Source organism: Microchirus variegatus (assembly GCF_963457635.1).
Source record: "Microchirus variegatus genome assembly, chromosome: 10".
In the NCBI taxonomy this organism is placed as follows: Eukaryota; Metazoa; Chordata; class Actinopteri; order Pleuronectiformes; family Soleidae; genus Microchirus; species Microchirus variegatus.
In genome coordinates, this window is record NC_139811.1 from 16,750,045 (window position 1) to 16,768,309 (window position 18,265).

An 18,265-nucleotide genomic window follows, 5' to 3' on the forward strand; every position below is an offset into this window, starting at 1 on the left:
TTCTACTTTCAGGAGAGTCCCACAGGAGAGCTGGCTGACTTCACCTTCGCCACAGGAACAGAGTCCAGTGGGCAGGAATCTTCAGAGGAAAATACCTCCGACCACGAGCCGACACCTGATGCTGAAGTTGAAGGTCAAGACTGTGAATCGTTACGTGTTTCTGGACAAACGGATGGAAACAAGTCAGAAGAGGGTGAGTTTGTGACATAAAACGTTGACGTCATCAGGCATTTCATCCTGTACGTAACTGTGACTGTGTGGGCTTTCAGATGGAAGTTACGAATGGAAAGAAGAACTTTCGTTTGAGCCCCGTCCATCTTCACCTGACCTCATCCCCGAGCCCAAATCCTCACCCACATCCAATAGCCCCGAGGATCCCAAACCTGCTGCTGTAGCACTTAACCGGTTCATGGTCTCACGGTTCTCTATCACACATGTCTCTGACTCTCACATAAGCTCAGCAACAGGTCTGTACAAACACTTTCATACATCTTTAGAATCGTTACAGTATAATTATGATGCAAGCAACTTAACATGTGCGTTACCAACACTGAACTACAGACATTAGCAGTGTACATTTGAGTGTTTGCAACATACAAATCCCTCAAATTGAGAAATAAATGACACCACCTTTTTCCAATCCATTTCCAACAGGGGAAGGAGAATATAGTCCAAAAGACTGAGAGCTCCGAGGCGCCGACTGGATGAGAGAGAGAACCCTGATCCTTCTCAAACACAGAAAAGCAGCATTATTATATTCAGATGTTTGACAGAGTTTTATTTTTATCGATGTTCGGGGCGTCTGACCGCAGTGACCCTTTCTGAAACAGTGCCTCGTACTGTAGTGAAACCCTCTTGATGATTTGCACACTTTTTTTCTGTTAATTCTGTGACGACGACGACGGAGAGATTGCTGCTGGTATGGCAACCACGAGAACAGATGGAATATCTGATCATATTGTTTGCTGTGGAACATCATGAAGAAAATAGTATGACGACATTCGTCGGTCACCTTACAGGCCATTTAATTTGTGAGAAAAATAAATGAAAAAAGAAATAAAAATAGCAAAAGATAAATGATAACATGACGGGCTTCATAGCTGCTCCTCTCATTGGCTGCCTCGGTCTATGTGCTTAACGTAAATCTGGCATTTTTAAAGACTGTTACAACTTCCATGTGGTTGAAGCCAGAAAACAGTGCTTCATGACTGATGCATAAGATGCTTTTGTGTTTTAAAAATCAAATCCGACTCTTATAATATAATAAAAAAAGGTTTGTGGGTGGCGGTGGTACGGTTTTGAGGATGGAGGTGCCGCAGCCCAATTTGTCCCTCGATCCAAGTTGTATCTTATAGTGAATATGCTGTTGTCACTCCTCGATTATAACCACCACTCACTTCTGAAACACAAGTCATGTCGTTTGAATCAGTCTGAAGCACTTTGTTTAAACCATTTAGCCATTATTTGTAGGAGTGATGACTCTTGTCCCCACCCTGGAATGAAAAATCTAAACACGTGATTCCCCCCCCCCCCCCTCGGTTCGTGTCCACAGCGCCGACTACAGGTTCACTTAATTTCAGCTTCGTTTCGGTTGCATTTTCATCAGCAATAGAGTGACACCAGAGCCATGTCATTGTGAACGTGCCAGTCATACGTGTTGAATGTCAAGTTTCGTCATCCTCCATGATCTCCCACACAATGTATTCTATTGCAGTTGTGTGCCTGGGTTTGAGGTGTACAAAAAAATTCAATAAAGAGGATAAATCGCATATTATTGTATGAATGTTATATCAACATGTAGCAGGTAGCTCGACTTGAATTACTACTGCTGTATTGAAAGCTCCTTCCCCATCTCTTATTCCTCTCGAGCTGAAAGTGCCAATCCTGTCTCCTCTCACTATGCCTTTTAAATTCTGCAAGAAGAGACAAAAAAAAAAAAATTGCTGGTATTTTTGTACAAGCATTTGAAAAGATGCAATCCAGGGGTGACACTCTTTCAAATTTGCCAAAGAGATATTTACAAAGCCCATTGGCGATAAAGTGGCAGACGCAATTTGGAGAAGGTGAGGTGGGCTGTTCTATGCACCAGTAGTAACATCATTGCTGTTTCCATTCCCTCGCCCCCTTCCTCACTTATGGCTATTGTACTATCCCAAATGAATAAATTCAAATACTTTTTCCCTTCTTGTGTCTGTCATAATGTCCATGTATCAGTTTCAAACAACAAGGACACACATACACACACAACAATACATAAATAAAACACAAAAATATGACACAACACATACAAATATGATGTTTGTGCCCATTTAGATTTATTTTGGACAGGATAATTTAGATGCACTTTCTGTACAGTACAGATATAATACAAACGGGGGGGGGGGGGGACAAAGGTGAGAAATGGACAAAATTAAAGCTATATAAAAGTTGTTGTTTAAAAAAAAACAAATGCATTGGAAACTCGACACCCAAGGAGCTGTGTAATAAAAGCATGATCATATCCCTCAGTGTAAAAGACTCATCCATGTTTTGTGACCGCTGGTTAAGAGGAACTCACTCTTTTTTTCCCCCCCACATCCTCACACACTCTTGCACTTCCATCGCATACATTTCCACGGCCGTCTCCACACACCCACACACCCACACACACACACACACACTCGTGCATACATACCACTTCCTCCAGCTCTCCTCCCAGATGAGTGTATAATACTGAGAAAGATCCAAAGCTATAATACTGTGCCTTATCTGATAAACTACCACTCCCTTAATAAAGCTAAATGTTAAAAGAAAAAAAAAACACTAGGTATGAATTTACAAGCAAAACAAAAAGTGGGAGATAATCCCAGTGATTAACCCAACGCTGTATGGAGCCTATGTTTACATACAAATGGAGAAGAAAAAAAAGAAGAAGAAAGAAAAAAGGCACAGTTCCCACTTTGAAATTCTGGGTGTACTGTTTTCAAAACTAGAAAATACACTGTATAGTGCTATGTCACTCGGCGAAAGCAGAATTACAGTTTTACTAAGCAACCGTCTAAGTTTTAGCTTTAACTTTGTGTGTTCAGTGTTTATTACAGTGATTCACTGAAAACTACAGCCGACCGTCTTAAGATTGACCCTCAAGCCTCGCGCGTAGCTAACACAAGAGTGTGTCTCCACTGCTCATTCATGTAGTAAATAATCCTCAAATGTAATTTACAGTGTTGAGGAAGACAAAAAAAAAAAAGAAAAGAAATCCCACAAGAGAAGTGCAGATAAATAATAACAATAACGCAACATCATCGCTAGGAAAAACCTATAATAAGCCATACCTTATCCACAACCAGTGAGATCTAAATATTTAAAAATCTACGGCCGCACTTTGCGCTCAAATGTCAGTGTTTGTGGAGGCGTCAAAGCAAAACAACAAAAAAAAAACATTACAAGAATAACCTGAAAACTCTGTGAGTGAATTTCCTCGGTAAATGATCTATAGTTTCTTAGAAGAGTAACACGGCCTGTGAGGTGATTTTACGCTTTCTTTACCCGAGGCTTTAAGCTTTAAGCATGTCAGCATTTGCCTTTCCCCCCCACCTCCTTTGTAAATAAGTGACCACAGAGGGTGGGGAGGGGGGGGACAGCAGGCCGTTAGTAGTAGATGGGCGCAGATCGGTCATCATTGAAGGTGGGCCGGAGGTAGACCTCCATGGAACAGTCACTGTGGGGAGAGGAGGGGTGGGGCAAGGAACAGTGATAATTAGGCTGAAGGCAGAACACAATTTAGTTTATGATCTATGATCTAACCACACCCAGAGAAATCGGCCTTCTTAACGTTTAGGCAAAGAGTTGCGGCATGTATTGAGTTTCAGCAAGCATGTGGTGAGCAACTACTAAAAATAAAAATGCATGCAGAGTTAGTGCCTATATTTATCTTACACAGAGAACAAAAACAAAAAAGCATGAGTAATTCTTTTGCAACCAGAGGCCAATGTCCACGGAGGCCAGAGGACAGAAAAGAACCCGTGATTCCCAGCATCCTATTACAGCCAGACAGCCAATGACAGAGAGAAAAGAAGAAAAAAAAAAAGAAGTGACTGTTTGGCTGAAAGGCAAATGGAAGCTGGTGACTTACGGAGGTCCTGTTCCCTCAGAACCGGGACAATTCTGGACCCAAACTGGAAGGTAAAGAGAACCTTTGGGTTTGAATGGTTCATCTCTCAGAGCATGCATGGTTAGTCTGGTGATAATAATAACTCTGAACTGAAATGATGGATGGGAAAACAAAAAAAACAAAAAAAAGGTGCACACTTGCATGCTCAACATGCCGTGTACAGTACCGACATGGTCTTCAACTCTAAAACCATAATGCGCTAATTCTTTTAGGTTTAAGCATTCAACAGGCAGGTGTTTCGGAAAAGGTTCTCACTGCGGAACACAAGAGTTTTCGATACAACTTAAATATAACTCCACAAGCCACAAAATCATAACCAAAAGAGAAGGTAAGCAGGCAGGCAACACTTGCAATACACACCAAACACACGCACGCACACACACACACATTCTGTCTTGTTGGTTTTTTTTTCTTTTTGAGTGACAGAGCAACACAGTAAGGTATGAGTGTTACTGGAGAAGGGGGTAAAGGATGAAAACGCATGCTCAGGACACAGCTGTGGTTTGGAAAGACACACAAAAAGCGACACAATTTGAACCTTTTCAGTGAGGCAGGGAGGATGTGAGCGGTTTAGGAGGCTTTGAAATATTTGAAACAAGAGAGATATTCAATCTTTTCGACTGAAAAACGTTACCGTCGGAACAGATTTCTCGTCAGACCAGACTGTTTATTAATATATAGAGATATGTTTTTATTCAGAATACCTTTGTAAAAAGTCACCATACATTCAGGGTCAATTTTTAGTAATCACATTGTTCTAGTTTCCCTCCACAGCATGCATATAATAAACACTTCAACTTAGGAGTAATTTCTCAATGTTTCTGCAAATATCTTTTTTTTATTATTTATACAGGGACAATACTTTTTTTTTTTTTTTTTAAAGAAATAGACCAAAAAAAACAAAACAAAAAAAACACATAGCCACTCAGGGAATACAATCATAAATAACACTGAGAACTTCAAAAAAAAAAGCCGCGGTTGTTATTTAACCTAAAACTAATTCACAGCCGTTATCGGGGGGACACTCGACGGAAGATTCAAAGACCCCTTCGACCTCACTGCAGCTGCTGGAAAACACCAAACTGAAGGTAACTAGAGCGACGCATTTTAGTTCTGTAACTAGATTTCCTGGCAGTAAGTTCATCCAAGTTTTCTGCGGGGGCTGAGGGTGAAAAGTTTAAGTAAAATTTTGAATAAAACATGTTTTTTTTCGTGATCATAATACAGTGCAATTTGGCGGACTAATGGGGAAAAATATGTATATATTATGTTTTCATAGATATATATTTATATATATATATTTATATATACTGTATATTCTTGAAGCTTCATTAGAAAACTTGCTTCATTGCATGTAAAGTATGTGTTTTGATAGAAAAAAAAAAAGCAAAGTAAGGCAGATATGACGCACACATACACACGCTCTGGACAGAAAATCAAGTCTAGTACTGACACAAGGAAGCACAGCGCCACCTACGGGATCTCTCAGAACAGAAACGGTAATCTGCTGCACAACCTTTACTGTGAACAAAGCGTCTTTTTTTTATTTCTTTTTAAGCACGTGTACCGTATGTGTGCGTGTGTTTGGTGGGAACTCGATAACACTGGGCCCGTGTGTGCTTCAAAGGCCATTTCAGCCAGTGGCTTTAGTACAATGACATTTAAGTCTTTTGGCACTTGTACAAGTACATGAACATGTCAAAATGACAACATGACACAACCATGTACATGCATGAAAGACGAGCAGTAGCAAAGGCAGTCTCTTGAGAGATCAGTCCGTGATGGTGGACCGTGATCAGAGATACAGTATTCATTCAGAGTCCATATCGCTGCATGCCGAGCAGGTAGGCCCCGCTCTGGCTCTCTCGCTCAACGCAATCCTCCACCCACCATCCGCTACTGTCCACACCGACACCACCAGCAGCAGCACCCAGGAGGGACGGAAGGAGGAAAGGAGGGACCCGAGGAGGAAGAGAGGACAGAAAGGAGGGATGAAACTGGCCTCTTCCACTTGGAGAAGGGGTGTGTGTGGAGGCAGGAGGAGGAGGAGAGGTGGAGATAAGTGGACAGGAGGGAGGCTAAGAGGAGGGGAAAGATGGGAAGGAAGAGGCCCCTGTGCTATCCGGAGCTGTCTGTGTCTGTCTGTATGTCTGTTCTCACACAGTCGAAATCAATTTGCCATCAGGACTGTCACTGTAGAACAAAGAGAGAAGGAAGCTTGCCAGGTCGGACACACTCAGAGAGAAATGGAGAAAGACAAAGACAGGCACAAGGAGGCACAGTAGAGTTTGGGAGACATGTAGGTGGGGTCCAGAAATCGACGTCACCCCCACCTACACCTTCATCTCCAAACACACCCGCCGTGATCAGGAAGATTGGACTTCCAATTCCCTCATCAACGTGGTTTATCCGCACAGGTTTAGCGGTCGGATAGTGTTTCCCAATGTGAAACAATTTAGTCAACATTTGTCTGCATCGGTCACAGACAAACGCAAAAATAGTTAGCGTTGATGAGAAAATCATCAAGTCATCTCCTTAGCTGAAGAGATGTTAGATTAGTCTTTTTTGGGGGGAGGGTGGGGTGAATACACCCTGCAGGACAGTGTCGTCTCAAAAAATATTTATACAGAAAACACACACGCACACACACACACACATTCAGAGGAGATGTGAAGAATAAAGCTTGATACTGGTGCCCAAGGCCCCAGTGCTGAAGGACAGCGATGATTGATGGGAGTCGGCATGATTTCTACTGTCACAACATGTACTCCACCAAACGCACATTCTCTCTCACACATACATACGCTGCCTCTATTCCACAGGCGCACACACTTAAAATACACAATAATGTACACTCAGATTGGGACAGAAACGGACACAGGATAATTCCTAATCCTAACCTCACACAACCCTGGTGAGTCAGCAAGGACTTGATAGGATTACAGTTAAAGTACACTGGGCCAAGAGGAATCTGAGTGAAACGCTGACTCCACTTAGACTAGATAATAATAATAATAATAGCAAAAATAAAAATAAAAAGTATAGAAGAGAAAAAAACAGAAGGATAAAGAAGACAGTAAACAAATATCCAAAGGAAACACTGCATACATACGGCAAGGTGGAGATTTTTTTTTTTTTTACGTGATGATTTGATGAAGAGAACGTCCAGCAAATCAGATAAAATGGTTTTCTGTTCATCATCTCATCACTGTTTCCTATTGTTCATTGTTTACTTTATGTTCTCCACCAAACAACCACCAACAAAAGAATACAAATAAATAAATTCAGCACTTCTTCATATTCATATTGATCTTTTTGAAGTATAGCAAGTGCACAAATGTTTTAGGAGTACACTGTGTTTTTTTTTATTTACCCCCACACTACAATACAAACAATACATAAAACCTGCTTATATGTGATATAGCCTTGCTGTCTCTTAGCCTTGTATCCAAGCTTGCACATGCAGGAGCTCGGATGATTTTCTCTAAGCACTCGTGTCTACATCTAAGGAAAAGTTAAGCACTTCCTCTGAACTATCCATGTGAAATTTTAGATGGCAGCAGCAGTCATACAGTATCAGACATTTCTTCGAAAAAAGGAGACAGCAGAAAACGCACTTACCTTGTGGCAAAGCGGCCGTCATAATCCTCAATGGCAGGCTGGAAATAAGAAAGTAATTTGCTTTACTTTGTGTGCAGTGAGAACACACAGACACTAGGTGGCGGCAGAAACTGAGAATACATTTGGATTGAGTGCAGGATTTCTGTCTGGTCGCAGAGTGACTGTGACATTTGGAGAAACTGTGACATATACAATACCTGTGTGGCAAAGCCTGCTGCCATGCTGTAGGGGCGGGGACGGGTCTGCGCTAGACTCTGCGCCAGCAGTCGGGCGGTCAGGCCATAGTCGGGCGTGGGCAGCGAGCCGTCGTTCTCCAACAAGTTCCCTGTGCTGCTACTTTTCCCATGGTGCAAACTGGTAAGGTTAGAAAAACAAAAACAAAAGGCCTCAGGCGTGGAGACTCATTTTGCACTTGTTAGGTTTTGGACACTTGTTTGTGAAAATGACAGCTTACTTCACTTTGAGCTTCTCGCTGTCGCTCTCGGGCAGCACACGCGTGTAGGAGAACGGGAACCAGCCACGCCTGAGAAAAGTGAAGACCTTGTCAAACATAAATTCTACTTTCTCTCTATCTACATGAGGGAGGAACATTTATCCACTCTCACAGCATGGCTCCTAGCAAAACGGAATACATGAATTAAATGACTTACATCTTGTTCTTCTCATTCTCTCCATAGTGCCAGCCGTCACGGGCTTCGGGCACGAGCAGGGTAATGACGTCGCCCTCGGAAAAGCTGAGCAGGGTGTTGTTGTCGCCTGCGGCGTGGGAGAAGATGGCCTGGACGCGGGAGCGACCATTCTTCTCCAGGCCCGCTGCCATGGAACTGGATCTGGGTAGGGTCCGTGTCTCACCTGAAGATATCACAGAACAATGATGAAAGAAACGATCGTCATTATGAGGAGTCATAAAAGCTCTGAATAAATGAAAGGTAATATCCAGGCACTAACTTCAGCAATATTTTAAATTTGAAATCATTTCATGATTTCATCATTTTATGACTCCTTCTCCGGATATCTTACCCACGGGGTTCTTATTTTTGGCAGGGGCAGGCCTGCGAACTGGGAGAGTATTGGAGTAGACATCGCTGACCTGTCTCTGAGGCTGAGACTGGGTCTGGCCCTGTGCCTGGGTCTGAGGGGATGAAGGCCTGACTTGAGACACAGACATGGTCCCCCCATCTGTCCAATATTCCTCTCCGTGGGCTCCTGTTGTCCCATTGACCATGGACATGCCATCAGGGCCCATCAGCCTCTGGAATAAACAAGCAGATTATAATCAGTAAGAGTTCATCACTCATTACTTGAGTGGCATCTTTAAACTGAGACTAGAGAGAGATGTCTATCTGATTTGCAGAATATAGAGAGATGTTGGGACAATAGTACTCAGATTTGTCTAAGAAAGAATGAAGAATATACTCAAAATCGTCTGCGATTCAACATTGACGACGAAGAACCATGAATGGCAAACTATTATTAAGACTTGCCGCAATTTTTTCTTTTTTTTGCCGTAACTTCCGGCACTCACCGCTGAGTGTCCAAGACCACCACCCATGAAGACGGCCAGCTCTGGTGGCACAGGGAGAGGCTGCGCTCCAGGGATGGGGTCAGAGATGACCAGGTTGGATTTGGATGTATGCAGCGGGCTTGTGCCCCCGAGGGCGGCAGAGCCCATCTGTTGGGCGAGGAGCATGGCCCTCTCGGGCAGCTTGTTGGGGTCTGAACAGGCCTGTTGCCACACTGGAATCTTCTGGGTCAGAAGGTCTTTGCCCTGAAAGGAGGAGGGAAGGATGGAAGAGATACATGACACGAAAAAAAAGACGAATGACAACTCTGGGGAGTGGATTATGTGGCTGAAATGTGAACAGTGAAAAAGCTCAGTCAAGAAATTCTTTATTTGAACATTTCTTTGGACTTTTGTTGTAGTGATTGATGACCTTTGTTGTTTCCATCAACTGGAGTTTTTTTTTTTTTTCTGTTTTCTTCCAAGTGTGTGTACCTTGTCTGGTTTTACTTCCTGTGTTGGCCTTGATCGTCTGATGGGTTTCACCAGTGTTAGTCAGTTATCCCTGCCTCCGTAGTACATCTGGTCTCTCTGCTTCCCAGTCTTTGTCCGCTCTGTTACGCCAATTGTTTGTAAGTTGTCTCCACTCCAAAAGAGCAAGAGCAGCTAAGACTTTCCTCTGTGCGTCTGTGGAACATCTTGGAGGTGATGTCACTTCTAATTAATCTGATTTTGTATTTGGTTTATTTTTGTGGTTCCCCGTTTCCACTTCCTCATGTTAGGTTCTTTTTTGGGTTTCTCTCTCATACCCTGATATCTCCTGCTTTAGTTTGTTTTTTCCTCTTTTATTCAGTTCTTTTTTTTCACATCACATCACATCACATCACCGCTTCTGGGTCCTATTTAGCATTCGGGATGCGATTCCTTTGCTAAACCTTGAATAATTCCTATTATATCTTCTGAAAAGTGCGTTTGTCACTAAACATCCTTGACCACTTGACCCCCGTTGCACGGCCATGATAATGCGTTGCGTGGGTGAGCTACAGGGACGAAAAACAGACTAACGCAGGAACCTGTCTCACAGCCTTTGGACATGGCTGTAGCACAGATATATACACAGAACAGACATTTTTGTGTCTCTCTGAATATGCTAATGTCTCTCTTGGACACACTACAGATCCTCTGAGAGAGGGTTCTTCAGTTTGCTGAAGGTGAGCTCTTCCCACGCACTCCCCCATCCTGATTAATGACTAGACTCCACGTTGGGGGAAAAAAACAAAAAAACATACACATGAAAGAGAGCACCCCCCCCCACACACACACACAGTTCTCATCCAGCCACATCTTCAGGCTGGCAGTTCACACCCACCAGTAATCCCCGGAGAATGATGGAGTCCATTACCCAAGATTTGTGTGTAGCACACACATGTACACGTGTGTGCGTGTTACACACATGTTTGAGAGATAATTTACAGCCATATCTTCTTTCTTTGCACATTGAGCCTTGATTTATATTCACCGTACCTGCACATGCTTTTTTTTCCCAGTTAGTCATTTATGAGTGAGCCGACTGAGCGAGGCAGTTCTCCCCACAACAAGGTGGAGATGTTCAAAGGCGCACTGATGGATTGCAGCTTCAGATGTCTGTCAGCTGGGCATTGTCTGCAGGCTTAATGAATTTTTAAAATGACAAGGCCCCTATGAATGGTAAAAGCTATTGTGACTTTGAATTATACATCTCCTGATATGCCGAACAATGGCCTATAGCGAATGATTTGCATATACAACAGATGTCGGGAGTGCTTTTTTTCCTTGAATCAGTACAATATAATACAATAACACAATAAGATTAGAAGTTTTAGAAGCTGACCTGCAAAACTTTGGCAAAACTTTCCAAAATTAAAGGGCCGGAATTGTGAATATTTGTGGTATGAAGTGCTGGAAACAGGCTAAGAAGAACTATCAACACTAAAAACAAAATGGTGACACTGTCCAGTATGTCCTGTCTACCTGATTTTACATACATGCTGTAATTAACTCCTGTTCATCACATGGTTTTACAGCATTTAAATCAAATTCCTATGACAGGTTAGATATGTTGGCTCATATCTCCATCACCAAAGTACCCATGCACATACGTCATACTTTCTTTAAACTTGAACTACTCATCGAGTGTGAACATTTAAATGGCAGCACTGATTTCTGTAATGTAACATTCACTAATGACTCACTTTCACATCGCTATAATCAGAAGACTGAATACATCCTTTCCTTTTCTCGCTCCTTATTCATCGACCGACACTCAAATGTCCCACTTCTAATCATCTCGGTGGTCACACACACACACACAGCACTCGGGACGTACCTTGCCGTGGTAGGCACTGCTGTTCTTCGCCACGGCACATTGGCGGTCCACCAGGAAGCAGTACCTGCGACGCTCCTCAGACAAGGCCGTCTTGTATCCGTCGGCGATGAAGGTGTCCAGCTCAGTCTGCTTACTGCTGATGGTCTCCACATACTGAAAGGAAACATGCACACAAAAAACATGAGTGGAAATGAAACAAATGTGTTATCAGCATCAGTGGGCATGATGCTTTAGATCAGCCAATCCCAAACTTAAAAGTGCTGGGGCCCATTTTGAAATCTTAAAATTCTCTGAGGTCCAAACCTTGAATCACAACTCTGATCAACACATGAGACTAGGATTAATAATAATTTCCATACATATATATATATTATTATTTTCACTCTTGCCTTTGCAGGAAGAAGACCCGGGTTCAAGCCTTCGTTGGAACAAGGGCCTTTCTGCATGGTGTTTTTTAGGGATGTGAAACTTTGGGTGGCTCACGATTCGATTCTGATTCTTAGGGTCACGATTTGATTCAAAATCGATTCCCGATTCAATTCATACAATTCTCGATTCACACGATTCTCGATTCAAAAACTGATACAATGCATAGTGTGTAAAGGCAAATTATGGCATCAAAACAATACAGTTTGTATAAGATAATTTATTTATTTTTTCAAAAATCGATTTTGTAAGTTTATAAATCGATTCAAAGTCGTGGATGATTAGAATCAAGATTCATATGTGAATCGCATTTTTTCCCCCACCCCTAGTGTTTTTCACACACACACAGGCATGTTCTCCCCGTGTGTGCGTGGGTTTTCTCCAGGTTCTCAGGCTTCCTCCCACAGTCCAAAAACATCCAATATGGGGATTAGGTAAATAGGACACTCTAAATTGACCGTAGGTATGAGTGGGAGAGTGAATGGTGGTTTGTCTCTTATGTGTGGCCACCTGCATTAGACCCCACCTAATCCATTGGCACAGCAGCACCCCGCGACTCTTGTGTGGAGGAAAAAGTGGTAGAAAATGGATGGATGGATTTCTATTTTCATGTGAACATACAAAAAAATACTAATTCACAGCCCGTCTGCAGTACGGTCATGGCTCACAAGGGGGCCACAGCCCACACTTTTGGAATCACTGCTATAGTTTATTTTTGTTTGATTATTTTGACTAGGAGGACCATCTTTCAAAGCAGATCACTTACAGCGTCCAAGGGACAGGAGGTTCTGACAAGGAAAGGGTTCAACATCAACAAGTCCTTTTAAAATAACACAATTAGTCAAATTCAAACCTCCGGGTTTCTCAGTACAGCACAGTCTAATACTGTCAATCATCGTACAGCTCCACTGGAGCAATTAGAGGCTAAGTGCACCCTGGCAGTTAACAGTTAACAGTTAAGCAGATAGAGAGTCTTCCGCAGTAACTTTCCCCAGCCAGTATTTTCCCTGCAGAGCGTCTCTGCAACGAGGCGATTATAACTGAAGACGCCGCCATGTGGAGGAGGAAGTGCTCACAGAGAGAGGGCCCACTATAATCCCTTCCCCGAGTGGGGAAACAACGATAAACAGAGCTGTCGGTTCGTCTTAGCGTGAGCTCTCTAACAAAATGTCACGAGGGAACACCAACACAGGTCAGGGGAGAGAAGCTACAGGAAGTCTTCACTTGACGAAGAAGTGGCATTTAGAACCTGTGGTGTGTAACGTTCGGGGACGTTTGTTGTTGTTGGTGTTGGTGTTATTATCTTGACTTTGTGAATAGAAACGATAGCAGCACAGGTGCAGGTGTGGGAAAGAAGCGTTTATCCCGTGAAAATGCTGAACCACTGGGTTTTTTTGATCAGTAGAGTTAACTGAAGCTTTTTGTGTGGAATTATTTGCTTTTACAGTCATACCATTGCAGCCATTTCATTTTACTCGTGCTACACTACTGTTGCTTCCTTCTGTCCTGACATGAAATCAAACACTTCCTGTGTGCAGCCAGCGCAGGAATGTCCTTAAGCAACACAAGCTCTAAATATCACAATACTGAGAACAGCATTGTGTGAACTCAACTGAAATGTAAGGGATATTTGTTCATATTTAAGGTTTTTTCTTTTTCTTTTGAATGGTGGTTCACGTTTGGACACAGTATACCTGCAAAAAGCAGAGTTTGCAAAATGGTGGCTGAAGGTTTTCGACATTGTCGACCAAAAATAGTACGGCTGACTCATGGCTTCAGCGCTGTAACATCTGCTGAAAAATACTGACCTGGGAAAAATCTGCAATACCAACTTGTATTGATTCGATTGAGACCAAGTCAGGAGGGGAGTTTAATCAAGTAACCATGCATCATGTAACTGGAGCTGTAAGCAATGATCATTTTCACTATCGATTAATCTGTTGATTAGTTTCTCCATTAATGAATAGTTCTTTTATCCATTAAATGTCAAAAAGTTGCCACTAAAACTCAGAGACAGCCTCAAAAGTTTAGTTTTGTCCACACGTCACAGATTTTAGTTTATATTTAAGATGCTGAAATCAGAGAACTTGGTTTTGAACTAAAAGAGACAAAAATAATTATTGATTAATTATCAAAATAAATAGCAAATTATTTAGTTGTCGATTACTGATCAATTTATTTTTATTTTACTTTTTTTGAATGATATGTGAATGACTCACCATAGCTTATAAAGAAGTATACAAAGTAAAGCAAATAAAGTTTCATTCTCAGTGACAGAAGGGAAACAGGCAAAAACCCTGTCTTGGTGCAAAGGTGTCATAAACTGTCCCTCAAGTTCAGTTTGGTTGCGTTTTCAAAGCAACAACAGCCGAGAAAGCTGAGTTTGTTCAGTTGCCGTTTGCTTCCTGTGCTCGACACCACCACAGTACGGATGTATTTCATTTAACAACCACCAGAGCACAGCACTTCCCCACTACCAGCAGCCAAGAGGACATTTTACAAGAAAAATATTATTATTTTATGAAGCTAACCGATACTGAACACAAGGCATTTTGACAAATGGCCTTTTGCATCAGCGCTGGAAGGAATCCACCTACACCATTAGACAAATCCACAGAGTCAAACTGTCAAGTCAAGCGAGACGAGGATAAAAGTTGGATGCACACAGCCCCGACATTATGAAGTGCTTTAAACAAACTGGTTCAGCTCCTTTCGCGTCTTAGAAATGCACAGTTAAAAGGCCAGAGCGTTGTCTCAACAAGGTGGGTGGTGAAGGGAGGAACAAAGTCATGCTTCTGTGGGTATGACACTTGAGCATTTCTTTTCCCCTAGTCATTTGGTTTCGGTATGGTGCATAGTGAGAAGACAGAGAAAAGTGTAACACACACACACACACACACACAGACACACAGCGTGATCTTCAGCTAATGACAGTCGCAAACATGACCATTTAAAAGATTACAACCGACTTGGCTGCGCCGTCCTCTCCACTTTCCCTCTCTCTCTCCATACCCTTTGTTTATTTCTTGTTTGTGCAGCCTCTGACTCACAGTCTGCCGACCTCTCCGACACTTCAAAGTGGAGCTAACGGGAGCAGCTCAACTGGTGTGTGTGTGTGTGTGTGCGTGTGTGCCCGCGCCTCTCGTCAAACCCCACATGGCCTAATTCTCCAACAATTCAAAAGGTCACCAAAGTAACCCAAGACAATAAGTACAGTGGGAAAAGCCCAATGCAGACACCAGTCGCTATTATATCCGAGCGACCTCAGGTTACAACAGTAGCTGGAATGACTTGTTTTGCAAAGTTTATGAAGATAACTGTAACATGCTATATGAATACGCAGCTCTCTTATTCAGGTTTCATCTGTATCCCGCGTCCCCGTGTACACACAGATACATAAGATCAACATCGACTACGACTTAAGTATACAGACGCATTTCACAACAACTGTTTATACTCCTTTTTTTTTTTTTTTTTCCAGTGGGGATTATTCCAAGGCGCTTTTCCGCACGGCAGAGAGCAGCTCTGCTCTGCTCTCCTGTTCCTTCACCGTCAGCAGATTTGCATTCAAAAGAATTGTATTGCAACGCTCCGGGGCACAACAGCATGCACCTACTGTTAACGTACACGCATGGATCTGCTGCATGTGTTAGTCAGTGATTAACTACCGTATTTGAGCAACAAGAATTGTTTACAACCACCCCGTGTCGGTATATCCATCTCAGGGCGGGGGGGGGGGGTGAAAAAAAACTATTTCCTATTCTTTCTAGGATACAACTTAATTCTCCCTGGAACCATAAACTCAGAAAAACCAATCATTGGAAGTAATATTAATAATAATAAAACAAAAACAAATGTGCTGCTTGCCATGAAATACACGTTAGTTTGAGGTCTTACAAAAGAACAGAACCAGCAGAGGTTATTCGCAATATTTTTCTGGGGATGCTTCTATTATATTTTTTGTTTGTGTAATCATATTTTTTCAATATTCTCTCTCTCTCTCTGTCGCTTTGCTCCATTTCAGACAATGCAGCTCTATCTCAGCTAATAATTGTGTTCTTTCCAATATTTTTCATATAGATTATATGGTGTGAAATAGAAAACAAATACTGTATGTGTGTGAGTGCTGCTGATGTTTTCCTCGTTTCCTCAGAAACACATTTCATTATTTCATTAATTCTGAATCACAATGGAAGTGAATGGTGAGCTAAAGCTCCAGATTCCCACCCTTACCTCCATCCTACTCCATGCTGTGAATTTTTCATTTTATGACTCAGAGCTGGAGAATTCCTGAGCTTATCTGTTTGACTTGTGAATCCTGAACTCCAGCGTTGCCTTTTCTGTCTGGGTCCTTATTATTAACAGCATATAGAGTACAAAAGGAGTTTATCTAGATGAAACCCCTTTCTACGGTACCTTGGTCCACTCCACTCTGAACTACATAATGAGCTGATTAGCATTTCGGAAGGGGTCTCTATCCATTGATTGTCTGCAGTCGAAGAATAACAGGGAGGGGACGAGAGACGGACAAAAAGAGAGTTGGTAGAGACGAGCGTGACGAGTGTGCAGAATAGAGAGAGGAAGGAGCAGTGATCGAGCGAGACTGCACTCAAATATACTTTTTAATAAAAAACGAAGGAAAGAAGAGAGAGAAAACTCGGTGCCTCTCGTCTGCAAATTAACACAGATGTGGTGGAGATAGAGAAACAAGGAGGAGGGGGAAGGAGGGCGAGTGGAGTCTGCTTTAGCAACTTTAACTTACGTACTTTCTCAACTGATAGACATCAGAAAATGTCCACAGTAGGTGGATGATTGTCAATGTGAAGCACAGCCATGAGGGTATGCAGGGTTACGTCCCTCCGCGTGTTGTTCTCTGTGGAGGACTAGCGCAAACACTCAGCCACAAATGAGTTGACTTTTCTCTAACACACCCACGGGTGTGATATAATCAGTGAAAGTGAGCAGGCTGAAAATGAGAAAGGGAGATTGATTTTCCTTTGGACTGCAAGCAGACTCTGCATTAGGAGCGCGGAGCCTCTTTCTTCTGCACACATGGGTCCAGGCAATTTGTCATACGGCCTTGGTTAAGTTGGGCAGTGAGGCTACTACTCTACATGTCCAGTGAGTCAAGAATTAATTGGATTTTTGGCTGTGTGGAGTCTATTAGTCACCACATGTACTGAGATAACTTACTGCAAATACATGAACCACTGGTGGTGAAATCTGGCCTCATGGTCACCATAAGATAGATCTCGTTTGGAGATAGAGTCAGGCAAAGGTGTTTTCTTGATTCATATTGAGGTTACAGGAGTGTTTTTGAAAACCACACATTTGCTGTGATAGCTTCTTTACCTGAAATTTTGCATCAACACACAGTGCTCACACAAATACGTTGTTTCCTGTTGATGTTGATGACACACGGAAACAGTCACGTTCAGATGCAAGACTCTCATGGTTAAAATTGTGAACCGTCAAATTTGAGCTGTAATGAATCCGATTTGAATAGTGTAAGAGCAACGTGACTGCTAATCTGATTATCTCTCGCATAGATTATAGGACATTTAAAGGTGCATTATGTAATAAATCTAAATCAACTGGCCATAAAATCCTCCTAATATGTCACAGAGACTCAGGAATAATGTTCATATAACATACGGAACTCACCATCAACAACAGTACAGCCACAATATTTGCATTAAAAAACATATTTTGCAGACTACAAATCATGTTTACGTTTTGAAATAATGTTTTTGGCATGTGGCGCCACCTACCGCAGTCTACCAATCATTGCAGTCAGGAGAGTCTCAGATGCCGAGCAACCACGGGTTGCCAGTTACGTCAGAAAACGAGTAGTAGTAACCGTTTTTGGCCACATTCTTACATATGGCACCTTTAAGCCTCGTTTCTACTCACGCGCAACTATTATTATTATTAGATTATACTCCGCAGGTTCAGAGCGTTGTTTGTTGCATTATTCGCCTCAACGGCAGGGGGCGTGCAAACAAATATTCAAGTTGTGCTGCCGGATAAACGTACGCTGCCTAGCAACAGTAGTAAACAACAACTTTCCGCATATCGCTTACATTGGTCTCAAAATGACACTGGCACACTACGGCGACTATAAACTAAGCTTTAATGTCCCCAACTGTCAGTTAGGAGTTAACCAAGTCTTTTTTTTTGTTATTTTCAGGTGAGATGA

At 42.3% G+C, this 18,265-nt stretch overlaps 2 protein-coding genes across 3 annotated transcripts in view; one reads left to right on the top strand and one right to left on the bottom strand.

Annotated features, from left to right (window-relative positions):
* The window catches only part of LOC310932857 (serine/threonine-protein kinase LMTK1-like), a gene marked incomplete at its 5' end in the record, with an annotated part of 35,191 nt that extends 33,044 nt beyond the window's left edge, over positions 1-2,147 (top strand). For both annotated transcript variants that reach the window (XM_083896232.1, XM_083896233.1), the window contains 3 exons: positions 13-193; positions 270-467; positions 655-2,147. In XM_083896232.1, the coding sequence (XP_083752358.1) occupies positions 13-193; positions 270-467; positions 655-683 (408 nt within the window). In that variant the 3' untranslated portion in view covers positions 684-2,147. The remainder of the gene's footprint in view (positions 1-12; positions 194-269; positions 468-654) is intronic.
* A 1,483-nt stretch (positions 2,148-3,630) lies between these two features.
* LOC310933518 (BAR/IMD domain-containing adapter protein 2-like) overlaps positions 3,631-18,265 on the bottom strand; it is a gene marked incomplete at both ends in the record, with an annotated part of 55,609 nt that continues 40,974 nt past the window's right edge. The window contains 8 exons of the mRNA XM_083897027.1: positions 3,631-3,700; positions 7,775-7,812; positions 7,972-8,128; positions 8,229-8,297; positions 8,425-8,626; positions 8,795-9,026; positions 9,300-9,542; positions 11,641-11,793. Of these exons, the coding sequence (XP_083753153.1) occupies positions 3,631-3,700; positions 7,775-7,812; positions 7,972-8,128; positions 8,229-8,297; positions 8,425-8,626; positions 8,795-9,026; positions 9,300-9,542; positions 11,641-11,793 (1,164 nt within the window). The remainder of the gene's footprint in view (positions 3,701-7,774; positions 7,813-7,971; positions 8,129-8,228; positions 8,298-8,424; positions 8,627-8,794; positions 9,027-9,299; positions 9,543-11,640; positions 11,794-18,265) is intronic.